Source organism: Camelina sativa, chromosome 20 (assembly GCF_000633955.1).
Source record: "Camelina sativa cultivar DH55 chromosome 20, Cs, whole genome shotgun sequence".
Lineage (NCBI taxonomy): Eukaryota > Viridiplantae > Streptophyta > Magnoliopsida > Brassicales > Brassicaceae > Camelina > Camelina sativa.
Genome location: NC_025704.1, coordinates 16,768,413 through 16,783,620, shown reverse-complemented (window position 1 = coordinate 16,783,620; position 15,208 = coordinate 16,768,413). Strand labels below are relative to the sequence as shown.

At 37.2% G+C, this 15,208-nt stretch overlaps 3 protein-coding genes and 1 pseudogene across 3 annotated transcripts; 1 reads left to right on the top strand and 3 right to left on the bottom strand.

Moving 5' to 3' along the window:
* LOC104772595 (probable F-box protein At5g25300) lies at positions 1,232–2,425 on the bottom strand. Its single transcript, XM_019241892.1, has 4 exons — positions 2,359–2,425; positions 2,002–2,244; positions 1,431–1,935; positions 1,232–1,355 (listed from the first exon to the last, which is right to left on the bottom strand). The coding sequence occupies exons 1-4, from the start codon at positions 2,423–2,425 to the stop codon at positions 1,232–1,234; spliced, it is 939 nt and encodes a 312-aa protein (XP_019097437.1).
* Positions 3,554–4,696, bottom strand: LOC104772594 (F-box protein At5g25290-like). Its single transcript, XM_010497192.2, has one exon. The coding sequence runs from the start codon at positions 4,694–4,696 to the stop codon at positions 3,554–3,556; it is 1,143 nt and encodes a 380-aa protein (XP_010495494.2).
* On the top strand, positions 8,739–9,892 carry LOC104772593 (putative F-box protein At3g10790). The gene is made up of 2 exons (XM_010497191.1): positions 8,739–9,065; positions 9,500–9,892. The coding sequence occupies exons 1-2, from the start codon at positions 8,739–8,741 to the stop codon at positions 9,890–9,892; spliced, it is 720 nt and encodes a 239-aa protein (XP_010495493.1).
* The window catches only part of LOC104772592, a 10,408-nt pseudogene continuing 7,329 nt past the window's right edge, over positions 12,130–15,208 (bottom strand).

The following is a 15,208-nucleotide window of genomic DNA, read 5'->3' as shown; positions in this document are numbered from 1 at the left end:
AAGAATAAGAAAAAGAAGAGATGTATAAAACGACGCCGTTTGTTTTTACAAAATATATTCAAAACGGGCCAGCGGCCAGCCCGTTAAACTAAGGTATATACATAAATTTTAGACAAGTTAATTTTTTAGGCTTATTAATTGATGAATGTTGTAGCATGTATCTTCATAGGTTATGGTTTCTATAACTACCTACATACATAATAACTATGATAGCATTTTTACTGATTGTTACTCTTAAAGGTACTCTCAACCAAAAATTAAAAAATAATACTAAGGTGCTGTTCGTTTCGTAATCTGGACGCAATATCTGGATTTAGCAAGCATTGAAAGAATTGGAAGAATCGTTAATTAGCAAGCATCGGAAGAATCGTTCCTCTAATAACAGTTTATAATTGATCAATTTAGCAAGCAAATAAAAAAGTAAGAAACATTTCTTTAGCAGGCATCGGAAGAATCGTTCCTCTAATAACAGTTTATAATTGATCAATTTAGCAAGCAAATAAAAAAGTAAGAAACATTTCTTTAGCAGGCATCGGAAGAATCGTTCCTCTAATAACAGTTTATAATTGATCAATTTTTTTAATATTGATTTATTATTTAAATATATAATAATATTTAAAGAAAATAATTAAAATACATTATTTTGAATGACTTGGTTTGCGATTTGTGATGTATCATTCACCATGTTTAAGGCTTGTAAGTTGTGACCAAGAGTTTTCAGGTCCATGATATGTTTTTAAACTCGACTATGTATAGAAATAAAGACAAATAAAAGAAGAAAGAACAAGTGTGGAAATCTCTCAAGAACACCAAAATAAATAGATTAAATCAAGATGGGAGAAACACCATCTGGTTAGGCTAAGAAGAATTGAACGTATGTTTATAGGTTATGAATTATGATATTAAACATTACATGGAAAAGTCGGTAAGTTCTATCTTATAGAACAAATAAGTAACCCTTTTTTTTCAAAAAAAGTTCACGGCTTATATAGAGAAAATTTGTTTATTGTTGTATACAACTCAAAATATGATATGTAATATACTGTATATACAATCAAAAGATGACTTTGGTCTGAGATGTACCACTCATCACCATTTCAAAACGTATAACCGTCATGTCCAGAAAATGTTTTAGGAGCCACCAAAAAAAAAAAAAGCATTAAAATTGAAATGGAAATAGAATAAATTAATAGAAGACAAAAAGTTTGGAAATCCCTCAAGAACACCAAAATCAAGAAGGGAGAAACCATCGAGCATCCTTGAACCTTATATCGGAGGGACTAAAATCAGGGAAGCGTTTGAGTTTCTTTGTTGCAAGACTGAACACACAGATGTCCATGCATGAACAATTCCATCTACAGTTGTGGACACGGTCATCACGGGTGAAATAGATGGAGTTTGGTTCGATACCAAGGGTATGGTCGGCAGGCACGGTGATACCCAAATCAAGAAGCAGTGCCTCATCACCTAGAGAATGTACCTCAACAATATGGTTCGGGTCGTCAATAATAGCATCAGGGTCTGGATTAGGATCCTTCTTGAAGACACGGAAGTTCCTATACCTTGTTATCTCGTAAAAAAAGTTCTGAACCAATAAAACCTCTCCTGCTGTTGTAACAGCAATGCTACTGTGAAATCTTCCTCCACTTATGTGATCCAATGTGACTTTACGTAATAATAATGTATCGCTTTTGTATACGTCCATGAAACCTTCCTGTCCAAAAAATACAAGTTTTCGAATGAGCTGACGAGCCGTGAAGATGTATAGACTGTCACCACCATGGAGTACTATATCAGACAAGCCACGTAACTCCCTGGGAACATTGGTTCGTGTAGGAATGTCACGGTAATGATCTTCCCCGTTCTTACAATAGGCTATATATTTGGAAACCATGCCAAAAAACCAAACAACAACGTATTCTTCCTTCTTCTCGTCTACCCACAAAAGACCTTTCAGATATTCCGCGTGCTGGATTAAAGCTACGTTACAATCATTTGAACTCTCGCTGAATATTTTATCTCCTACTCGCTCGAGACTGAAATGGCCACCTTTGATCGACTCTAGAGGTGGAAGATGAATCATCTTCTCGCTAAACACATCCATGATATAGAGATTGGAACGAGAATCTAGAACCAAGAACCAATTTCCTGAATTTGCCAAGAATCTAGTCCCTGAGAAGTCTCTCTTTGTTCCGTAAATACTATCTTCCTCCGGGTTGTACAGCCTACAACCAGTACCATCTTCTGGAAACAGAATCAGCCATGGAAATACGTTTTTTCGAGGCAACGTTTGTTTCGAACCCGAATTCCAATTGGAACATACAATCTTAGCGCGGTGGAGATCAACAAAACTCAAACGTTCTAGTACAGATCTCAAGATGTCTGTAGGGAGCTCCGACCAGCGGCCAGAACTAGGAGCCTTCATATTTTTTTCAGTCAAGCTACCAAACAAAAGTAAGCAAACGAGCAAGAGAATGTAAACGTTGATGTCACTGTTGCATTTTAGTTTTATCACTTCAGCTTTACTTATTCTTATTTTCTGGCGCAATCGCTATGTATAAGTTTCTAACATGTAATAACAATGGGGGTTCGCTATATAAATAAGCCTAAATCCTAAAACCTTTAAATCGCTATGTATGAACCTAGAGGCCCTAAACTCTAAACCCTCATGTAGCTACGAATTATATAAGCTTCTAGCATGCATCTAATTCCAATGAAACGGTCACACGAAACAAACCCAAATATCAAAAACACGAATCTGAGCGAAACGAGCAAACACCGAAACCCTAAAATATCAATCGAAACCAAGGAACAACACAATGTGGGAGAAGAACTAACCTCGGAACTCTAGGAAATTAAGAACCTTGAAACACAGAGGAGATCACCGATCGAGATTTGTGTGCAAAGGTACTCAATTCAGCGATTACTGTAATGAAGTGAAGATGAAAGAAAAACTCAAAATTATCTCTGCTTGTCGTCCTTAAATAGAGAAAGGGATGCTTAAAACGACGCGTTTAGTTTTGCCAAAATAAAAAGTTGATAAAAGATGTTAAGTACGTACCTTATTATATAAAATTTTGTTTTCAAAATTGCTTGATCGTGACAATTTTAAATTTATTAAAATAAGAAAAAAACAAAAAAAAATTAAAAAAAGTAAAAATTCTAAACTTATTGTAAAAAGAAAATCTATGTATAATCAATATTTCTTTATTTTTTTCTTTTTTAAATATTTTTATTTAATTATGTCGTATATTTTTATATTTTAGTTATATTATTTAGTAAAATTGATTTTCTAAATAGACTTTGGTATGATTTAAAATAAAAAGATTAATATCTTTTTCAATTGTTTTTTTTTGGCAGCCAATTAATTGTTAAGTAGTGTCTGTGTTTGTAATGTTTCATTCACCATGTCAAAATTGCCAATTAGAGAACCTTTCAGGTCCCAAAACTATTTTCTAAAGAAAATGGAAACTAAAGGCAACTAGACATAAAACCAAAAAGTGTAGAAATCTCTTAAGAAACACCACAAAGGAATGCAGAAAGAGACAAATCATCAAGACGGAAGGAACCATCGAGCATCCTTGAGGTTTTTGTTGTTGAAGAAATCCAAGAAACGTTTGAGGGTCTTTGTTGCGATGTTGAACACACATACGTCAAGGCATGAACTTTCCTGGAAAGAGAAACCAGCATGGCGAGTGCGAGAGAAATAGATAGAGTTTGGTTCGATACCAAGGTCCCAATTAGCAGGCACGGTGATACCCAAATCCAGAAACAGAGCCTCATCACCTAAACAACCTACCTTAACAAGCATGTTGTATGAAGTATTACCCGGGACTCGATAAGGGTTCTTCTTGTAAAGAAGAAACCTCCAAGGCCTTGAAAACCGGTTAAAGATGCTCATGACAACCAAAATTTCTCCTGATGGTCTAACAGCAATGTTATAGCGACACTCATCATCAAAAGATAATCTAGTCGGAGGAGATGGCAAACAAAATGGTGCTAAAATATCCTCGAAACCTTTGTATGTGATTTTTCGAATGTGATTACTAATCGTTAAGACGTAAAGACTGTCACGACAAGGTAGTACCATATCAGACACATCTTGTAAGCGTGCTGGAATCTCATGGTAATGATCTTCCCCATTCTTGCAAAAGGCTAAATACTCAGTCATATACTTGATCCTATGGAAGTACCATACAACAGCGAACTCTTCCTTCTTCTTGTCTACCCACAAAAGACCTCTCAGATTTCTCGCTTTATGGATGACACAGCGACGGGTTCCTACCTCCTTGAATGTTTTATCTCCGACCCTCTTAAGCTTATATTGGCCACCTTTGATCGACTCTAGAGGTGGAAGATCGATCTTATTCTGGCTAAATATGTCCATAATATAGAGATTGGATTTAGAATCCAGAACCAAGAACCAGTTACCTGAGTTTGCCAAGAATTTAATCTTTGGTAATTCTCTCTTCGTTTTATAAACCCTAGTTTCCTTCCGGTGGTATATACCACAACCACCATTCTCTAGAAACATAATAAGCAATGGAGATCCGCTTTTTTGAGGTGAGCTTTGTTTCGAACACAGATACCAATGCGAACATACCATCTTAGCGCGCTGGAAATAGACAAAACTCAAACGTTCCAACACAGATCTTAATATGTCCATAGGAAGATCCGACCAACGAACATCGGCCATAATTAGGGTTAAGGAGACTAGGGGTGTAGAAGAATGTGTTGCTGCTGAGATCGAGTTCTTGACCAGAAATGCAGAATTAGGGTTTTCAAACAATATGCGATTTGTAGAATGCTTTTATTGTAAAACATTTGGGCCTCTCGTAAACAAGCCCAACGTACGGCATCAAAGAGTCAAAAGATTAGGTTTTGTAAAGTCATTTTATATTGAAGCTTTAATTGATTGGTTTATATGAAATGGTACTGATAACTGGTTAGGATTGTAATATCTCTAATGTTACCAATCGTAACTGGTTAGGATTGTTATGTCTCTAATGTTACATGAAATGCCTGTGTATTACAAAACAAAGGCATTCAACCCACCCATGTTTGAACGTACTGTCATGATAACATCGGCTACACCCGGTGCGATAGTCCTTCGTATATAACATCTATTTGTAATGCGATATTTCGTATCACCATTATTTATACTTCTATCTTTTGTAGTTCGTACCATCGATCAAAATTTAATACTGCAACACTATTTGGTATTACACCAATTATGGAAGATTTAGAACTTTTGACCCAAAAATACAAATAAACAATATACTGTATAAAACTTTATAATAAAGAAAAAATGTTGATAAAAAAAAGTTATGTATGTCCTTCGTATACATGTCTAGAAAATCTTAAAAAATTCAAAATTCTTCATCTAAATTTTTAAGTTTTGATAAAACTATGAAGTCTTCATCACAATTCACAAAGATAACTATATATTCTTTTATAAATTTCTAAATTATATGTAACATGAAATTTTTTCTTCATATTTCGAAAATTTGTTCAATAGTGCAACCTAGATTTATATGAAACATGTTATATACGAAGGNTTTTTTTTTTTTTTTTTTTTTTTTTTTTTTTTTTTTTTTTTGTTTTTGGACAAAGGTAAGGTGAAAGTTTTATGCTATGTTTTTATGCAACACACCAAAAAGAGAGAGAAAATATTAAAAAGGCTACTGACTAGAGATAGAAATAGAAGGAAAAAAACAAGAGAAAAAGTGTGAAAATTTAAAGAACACCAAAATCAAAGACCGGATAAACCATTGAGGATCTTTGAGCCTTAAGTCGAAGACATTAACACTGGGGAAGCGTGTGTGTTCCATTGTTTCAGGATTGAACACACAGATGCACAGGCATGAACGTTTCAAGCCACAGTTATGGCCATGGTAATTACAGGTGAAATAGATGGAGTTTGGCTCGATACCAAGGGTATGGTCGGCTGGCATGGTGATACCCAAATCCAGAAGCAGGGCCTCATTACTTAGAGACACAACCTGGAACATTGAGTTCTGAAAGCCTGGATTAGAATCCTTATAGAGACGGAACATCCTATATCTTCTTACACTTTAAAAAAAGTTCTGAACCAATAAAACCTCTCCTGATGGAGTAACAGCAATGTGATTGCTAACACTTGCTAAAATGTATTCCATTGTGTCCATACTTAATGAAAATGTATCACTATTGGATACGTCCATGAAACCTTCTTGTCCAAAAAGATTCAAGTCTTCGAATGAATTGATACTTTTTTTTGATACTTAGTTAATATATGTGACAACCCGTCCCGTGGATCCCACTAGCCCCCTGCTAGCTTGCCCCCATAGGCTCGAAGCTGGCCCTGCAGGGCATCGATCCTAACCTCTCACTGGGCAAATGGAACTATTCATCCAAATCCACAGTAGGTTATTGGTGCGCCAGGCGTTCCTCGAACCCTGGTCCCCACCCTTAAACAACCTTCCCACAAGACAAGCTGTCACCAATTGATCTGCAGCTCAATTGGTGACAGCTTGTCCTGTGGGAAGGTTGTTAAAGGGTGGGGACTAGGGTTCGAGGAACGCCTGGCGCACCAATAACCTACTGGTAGATTTGGATGAATAGTTCTATTCCACGGTGAGGGGTTAGGATCGATGTCCTGTAGGGCTAGCTTCGGGCCTATGGGGGCAAGCTAGCAGTGGGCTAGTGGGGTCAACGGGACGGGTTGTCACAATATATATATACTGTCACCACCATGGAGCACTATATCAGATAAGCCCTGTAAGTTCAAGTCAAGCTTGCTTCATGTTGGAATGTGACGGTAATGATCTTCTCCGTTCTTGCAAAAGGCTACATATTCGGACAGAGGTAATCTATATATAATAGCAAAGCCATTTTTTTAAGGTCTGCTAAATCTAACGGCTTAGATAAAAAGAAAATTGATCTTACGGTTGAAAATAGTTTTTTCTTCTCACCCCTACCAAGCCAAGGATTGCGGTCACACGTTCACACTGCTACGTTCAAGCATCACACTCCTTCGCTGTCTCATATATTGTGAACTGCTTCGTTCAAGCATCACACACCTTAGTTCTCTCATATATAGAGCTTCCTAATTAACAAACCTTGTTTTCTTCTTTTAAAAAACTTCATTTTGCATTTACCCGTCCAGTGATTGCTTTATTGTTCCGGCTATCGTAGTTGTGATTTTCCCTTTGATTCCGTAGATATACCACCATCAGTTACGATATTCCAAGTGTTCTCTCATATATAACTATTTCTATTTTATAAAGTAAACTAATTTGTCGCTTTCAATTTCATGGTTCTCCTCTTTGAGTTTTACTGTTGGTCGGTAATTGAGTTTGTAGAGTCACAACGTTTTTAAGTCGTGACGTTTTGGTTTGTGTCGTTTCATCCAAAAGTCACAAGTACAAAGAGACACACCTCATTATGATGTAGTAGTGTTTGTTTGTTTTCTATATACCTCAGTGTTGTAGTTGATGTAAATAACAAGTTTCAGTTAATTAGAGTTTATTTCTCATTTCTGTTTTCTCTAAAAGAGAAGAGACAAACGTCTCTTACTCTGTTACAAATTCCAGGTGAATCCTTGATGTGAAGACCTCTCAGTTTTCTTATTTTTCAATTTTGTGGGGGAAAGCTCAATGATTTTTAGAGAAAATAGTTTACTTTATAAAATAAAAATAGTGATAATTTTTTTTCTTTGTTCTTTTTCTAATTTTTCGCTTTACATTTGAACTAAATCGTTTACAATAGAACTATTATTACTTTCATTTGAAATATTGAGCCAAATTACATGTCTGCCTTTCAATCTTATCAAGCATTTAGCAAATCTATGATTGATTGCCTACTAAACCCATAAATCTAAAAGAATAATAAGTAGGAGTGTATGTGATAGTAGGATAAAGTGTCTAACTAAGGATGTATAAACGAAGAACATAAAGTTCCTACAATGCGGTGTTTGGGTGAAGGTATGTCGTGGTGAGACACTCTAATCTTGTATTATGTAAAGGCTGATCATTATATATCACGGTGGACAATGATGTAAATGAGGATATCCAAACACCGCATTGTAGGCATATTTTAAACAAAGTATTTATTTTAATTTTATAAGTTGAAATCTTATGCATTTCAAAATAATGTCTAAACATTATTTTTTAATCCAAAATTACATCTTAATTTGTGAGGTTATTTTTATTTTTTTACTTATAGTTTCAAATCATTTTTACATTTGAAAACCTTCATTTTAGCCATTTAGAAAGTTGATTAAATATAATCTTAATTTTTTTCTAAAACAAAAATTTATGTCACTAGCTTATATATTCAAACTTTCAAACTAAGAATCTAGTAAATTCATTGGTCTACATCCGTCCACGCGTCCGCATATACGATTAGATGCTATAAGCGCTTGTCGACCATTAAATTAAAAAAGATGTGATACAAAGTTCCAAAATCTGACATTTTACTTTACTTTTTGTTTCCTAAAACTAAAATTGATGTGAGTCATATTTCAAAACTAAGAATTAATCAAATTATCGGTCTAGATCTGTCCACGCTATTGAGAATCTAATAAGTATCATCGGTCTAAATTCATCCACACGTCTGCGTATACGATTTGGTGCTAAGGTCTTGTCCACCATAAAAAAAGAAGTGAGAGGTCTATCTTCAGATCTCCAAAACCTGTGAAGAGATTAGGGTTTCAGAGTAAACAACAACCAAAAGAGTGAGCAGAGCTGAAAACAGCCATGATCCGGCTTGGATCGAAAGAGAAGAGGTGTTACACTTCACCACCTCCACCTTTGACAAGGTCCCAAACCTACCCGTTGGAGAGGATTCGTCTAGAAATGAAAGAGGAGATTCTCATGAAATTGAAGGGAAAATGCATCTCGAAGTTCATCAGCATTTCTAAATCCTGGTCATCAATAGTCTGTAGCAAACGTTTCACCAACTTGTACCTGAATCAATCTATGGCTCCACCACGTATCCTTTTCTCATTGACCGTCCGTGGAGACAATGAGATGCAGCTCTTCTACTCTTGCTCTCAGGAGGATCCATCTTCTGATCATCAAACGGTCAGTTGTCACCCTCTGAATCACGATGACTGGTTTGAATTTTATCCACCTGTCCGCGGCTTGCTGTGTTGTCTGAATGATAATAATAGAGTGATGACTGGGAATCCTACTACTTGTCAATTTATTACTTTGCCGAGAGTCCAAACTGTGAGGGAAGACATAAGCTACTCCTTTGGATATGATCCTATTAATGGTGAATACAAAGTGTTGTCATGACGGTGCCAGGTAATAGTACATCAAGCGATCTTGTGTTGCAGGAGCATCAAGTTTTCACTCTAGGAGCTAGGAGAAAGAAATGGAGAAAGATCGAATGTAAGCATCCCCATTTTGCTCATATTAGAACTCAATGGCTATGCAGCAATGGGGTTGTGTATTATATAGCTTGGATAGGGAAAGTTCCTTCTCTGATGTGATTTGATGTTGGTTCTGAAAAGTTTAGTGTCATTAAGTTACCCAGTGACGGGTATGTCCAATATCTGTCGCACTACGGCGAAAAGATAGCTGCGGCGAATATATTAGTCACCGGTACATTTGACATGTGGGTTCTTGAAGATGCCAGCAAATCACATTGGTCACAAGTTTCAATCGTGATTCCTTCTTGGACAGATTCATATGATCAGTTTGATTGTTTCACGTTAAGGGGTAGACTTGGCACTGGCGAGCTTGTATTTGCACCGGTCTTTGTCACAGACCCGTTCTATATACTATGTTACGATCTCAAGGAAAACAGAGCTAGAAAAATCCAGATCGAAGGAATTGGGACTCACTTAACGCATATACATATCTATCTTGATCATGTTGAGAGTCCTATGTTTCTGGAACTGTAAGGTAATCATCTGTTGATGACTAGTTCTTTGGTGTTGTTGTCTGCTGAACTAATCTCTCTCTTTTTCTTTCTTTTTTTTTCTTTTTCTTTCAAGTTTTTGAATTAAGTTGTCGGATATTGTTTGTTTAAGACTAATCCTTATTGGAATATGATCAACTGTATGCTTATGCAATTGCAATGTTTATGACTTGTTTAAAATAATTTATGATTTTTTGTGGAGCTTATACTGCTTCGGTTCTTTTAATTTGATTTATTTTGGCGAGAATGATGAATTTAGTGTTGTTGGCTAGATGTTTTTTTTTTGTCAACCATTGGGCCACAACAGGCCGGCCCATTAGCCTAATTCCTACGAATGTAGGGAGCAGGACTCGATCTCTGGTGTGATGGTGCCTTGTGCATTAAGGACTTACCTTTGGCTAGATGTTTTTTATAACCCATCTTATAAATCTTTTGCGTAAGAGCAAAATTACCTCAATAATTACTTTAAATCTTTTTTAATTATGTTTGACTAAACCATCACACACATTTGTGCTCGATGATTTTATGTAACTTTACATTATGTTTTTATTTAACCTATTGTTAGAAATCAATTCTACATGTGAAAATCTACATTTTGGCCATTCTAGAAAGTTAATTAAATCAAATCTTTCTCCGCATAAAATTTATACTACGTTTAATTTGATCTAAATCTAGTCTTATCAATTGAAGTCAGTCTACGTTTGAAAATCTATATTTTAGCAATTGAAAAGTTAGATAATTGAATCTAATTTTTGAGATTTTTCATTTTAAGTTTTTTGTTCCCTAAAACTAAAATTTCTATCAGTCATATTTTTAAACATTCAAAGTAAGAATCTAATCAAATTATCTGTTTAGATCCCTCCACGCGTAATAATAATCTAATAAATATCATCGGTATATTCGTCCACGCGTCCGCGTATATGATTAGATGCTAAGGTGTTGTCCTAAAACTTAAAAATTTCTATCAGTCGTTATATATATTTTCAAACTTTCAAAATAAGAATCTAATCAAATTATCGGTCTAGATCTGGCCACGCGTAATGAGAATCTAATAAATATTATCGGTATATCCGTCAACGCGTCCGCATCTATGATTAGGTGCTAAGGTGTTGTTGTCCACCATACAAAAGAAAAGTGAGAGGTCTATCTACATGCAAATCTCCAAAATCTGTAAAGAGATTAGGGTTTCAACAACCAAAAGAGTGAGCGGAGCTGAAAACAGCCATGATCCGGCTTGGTTCGAAAGAGAGGAGGTCTAACACTTCACCACCTTTGACAAGGTCCCAAACCTATCCATTGGAAAGTATGCCTCTAGAAATGAAAGAGGAGATTCTCATGAAATTGAAGGAAAATACATCTCCAAGTAAATCAGCGTTTCTAAATCCTGGTCATCGATAGTACGGAGCAAAGTTTTCACCAACTTGTACCTGAATCGATCTTTGGCTCAGCCAATTCTTCTCTCACTAATCGACCGTGGAGACAGGGAGAAGCAGGTCTTCCACTCTTTCTCTCAGGAGGATCTAACTTCTGATCATCATACTGTCAGTTGTAACCGGTATCATGAGTTTTCTCCACCTGTACGTGGCTTGATTTGCTGTCTAAATGTTTATAATCTAGTAATGATTGAGAATCTAAACGAGCAAGAGAAGGTGTCCCTGGTTACACCATTTCTGCTGTACGTTTTCAATTCAAACCAGACAAAGTAAAAAAATTGCAGCATAACATCAAAACAAGAATCTGTCCAAAAAGAGATCACTGTGATTTCAGAACCCTGATTAAAGAAAATGCAATCCCTTCATTATACCTCTAATTCAAAGTAATCATCAAATTGGATAATTGCTATATGTATAAGCTTCTAACATGTATGTTTCAGTACCTAGAATTGCACAAGCTGGCTGAACAACTACCCTCTCGATATATAAGATCTCACACTTGGTATCACCATGCATGTTCGCGGTGCATAGTTACTGATTCCGCAAAAAAAAGGGTAATGACGACTTTTTTAGATAGATTAGACATTGAGTATAAAATTAAAAAAAAATTGCAAAAAATAGTTTTCAGTGTTATCAGTGTCTATGAAGAATTGACTTGATTTATGATGTTCTTAGTCACCATGTCCAGAATACGTTTTCAAAGCATATTAAATACATAGAAAATATTAAGAATTATAAACAGAAGAGAAAAAGTGTGAACTCTCCAAGAAAGGAAAACAAATCAAGATCACGAGGGGAGAAACCAATGAGCATATGTGAGCTTTAAGTTGGAGAGACCAGGGAAGTGTCTGAGGTTCTTTGTTGCAAGGTTGAACACACATATGTCCAGGCATGAAGGTTTTTTGCCTCGCTTAAAAGTACGGTCATAACGGGTGAAATAAATGGAGTTTGGTTTGATGCCAAGAGTATGGTCAGCAGGCACGGTGATACCCAAATCAAGAAGCAGTGCCTCATCACCTAGAGAATCAACCTCAAAAAACGGGATCCGGTTTTTGATAATACTAGCGGGGTCTGGATTAGGATCCTTTTTGTATAGACGGAAGATCCTATGCATTGTTCTTCCACAAAAGATGTTCTTGACCAACAAAACCTCTCCTGATATTGTAACAACAATGTTAATGCTAACTGTTTTTTTTATCACCACTCAGAGGACCTGGCGAATGAAATGGTACTAATCTATATTTCTAGTTGGAATCTTCTTGTCCAAACAAATCCAGTTTTTGAATGACATGATAACTCATTGAAACGTAAAGACTATCACCACCACGCTCGAGTACCACCATATGACAAAAGTCTGGTAACCACACACCTGTTAAAACCTCACGGTAATGATCTTCTCCGTTCTTGCAAACGGCTATATAGTGAATCATACACAAGTAACTCTTATTGAAGTACCACACTACGACGTACTCGTCTTTCTTCTCATCTAGCCACAAAAGACCTCTTAGCTCGTCCACATTATAATGCATGACAGCTGATGAGGAATAATATCTTACCTCCTTGAATTCACTATCTCCGACTCGTTCAAGACTATAGTAGTCACTCTTCATTGACTCTAGAGGTGGAAGTGTAAAGGTATAGAGGACAACAAATCACTCAAACTGCTTGGAAACGCGCCAAGCAAACGCTTTTATTCAAACTTATAAAAACTCCCTTTTACAAGTTATGAATCTAAACCTACTCTCTTGTCTATCTATCACAACACCCTGTGTAGATCTAAGAGAGTAAAATGAACACACTCACCTTCAAAGCTTTTTCTGATTGTTTGAAGGTTTACGAAATCTCACAACTTTTATCCACGAGTGCTAACTCTTTTTGCGGCTAGCCCTCGTCTCTTTAAACCCTTCACACACGATCTTTAACCTAGATCTTTGTGAATCCCTAACTAAAAGGAAATATTCCTTATCCTAAGAAATATCCTCCCTTAACTCTCTCGATCAAATACACCCTCAATATCTTCGTGTATATCTTGATCTTCTTCTTCATTCCTTCTCACGCTTCTTATCACAACTTCCATAATCTTCTTCCACGTCAGCCAATCTGCCATGTCAGCATACCAGCAGTCTGAGACACTTCGCAAGCTCCTGTCACCTTCAGAGCTCTGATGCACTTTCAATCTCCCCCTTTTTGACTGAATCTTGCCACACAAGCAACCGCAGCACCAAACCTGAAAACGCACAGACAACACAGCCAAGACAAGAAAACAACCGTACTAGCAAAATATTCCAGCAATCAACACAAGACGGTTAACCAATAAAGACTTGTTAAAATAAATTGTTCAAAGCCAAAACAGAAACAAAATAAAACAAGTCTCAAGTTTTAAACAGGGGAGAAACACATAAAAACAACAAAAACTGTGAGCAACAATAACAACTGCTCCCCCATAGCTTAATCTCCCCCTCAGGCCTCTGAAACAGACTCATCTCCCCCTGCTTGTTTGGCACAGTTTAGTCAAAAATACCAAGAACCTAAACCAGACATTGGGACGAACATCAAAGTGAGAAGCTACTTACCAGCGTCCAAAGCATCTTGCAGAATCTTGATTGCCAACCGGATGGCTTTGCGCTCTGCAGATGACCCTTTTGGAGAAACAGGGTCAACAGGGACGGATGCTGTCTTCTTCCCCTTTGCCTTCTTTGTATCTTTTGATGACAAACCCGCGACAGGTCTCTGAGCAGTCTGCAACTGATAGATGAGACTGGGAAACGGCAACCGGAAGCCAGACTGAGCTTGCAACCCCAGTTGAATGACCTGGTCGTAGATCATCCGTCCAAAATCGAACGAAATCCCATGCATGATCATGTAGATCACCAAAGCCCTATTCGTCGAGATGTATCCCGTGTTCACCGTGGGAGACCAGTTGCTACAGCAGATCCGATGCAGATCCTTGATCACCGGGTTCTTAATTGCAGTGGACACCAGCTGCTTGCAGGATTTGACTCTTCCATCAGAGAGAAACAGAGCCAGATCCTCCTCCAGAATTGCAGCCGTCTGCAATCTCTGTTCGCGCACATCCACAGACTTCAGACCAAACAGGGCATTGATACGGCTTGGAGAGAACTCATAGACCCAGTCTCGGACGAGCACGTCGACAGACTCCCCCTCAATCTTGACCGTTGGAAGATTCGCCCAGAATTCATAGACCACCACCGAGTCGTACGAGTCAATCTGAGTAACGGTTTTAAGCAGCCCAACTTTGTCTATGAACTCTCTAGTCTTGTCTGCAGCATCGAGTGGATAACAGACCTCTGGAGCGAGCGTTCGAGAGGCAAAGAACCCATATCGTCGAACAGCTTCTGAGGAGATGAACCGTTTGGCATCGAAATCCTTTGACGAGGCTCCTCGAGATGTGGTGGACGTGCCCTTATCTCTGTGGAGAGATGGGCACTTGGAGTCACGACTGTCTAGATCAGCAGGCGGTTGTCTTTTGCGTAAAGGGGATGAGACTCCTTGAGATGGCAGGACAGGTACAGGCGCATCCCCGGTAAGATCTACTACCGGAAATCAAGAAGTCACCTCTCTCGGCGGAGAAGACGAGGAGTCGCAGGTCTCTTGGTTCCCGTGAGAAGGCGAGGGAACTTGATCCACCTGAGTCGGACAATCGTTAATTCATTCAATCAAAATTAATATTAGTGCATTAATAAATCTCATTCTTCCTCTTTTTCAATCCAAATTAACAGATTCATGAATCAAACACACATATACACACAGCCACTAATGACAGATTCTGAGGGACACACATGAGCATTAATTTTTTTTTTTTTTTTTTTTTTTTTTTTTTTTTTTTTTTTTTTTTAAAAAAATTT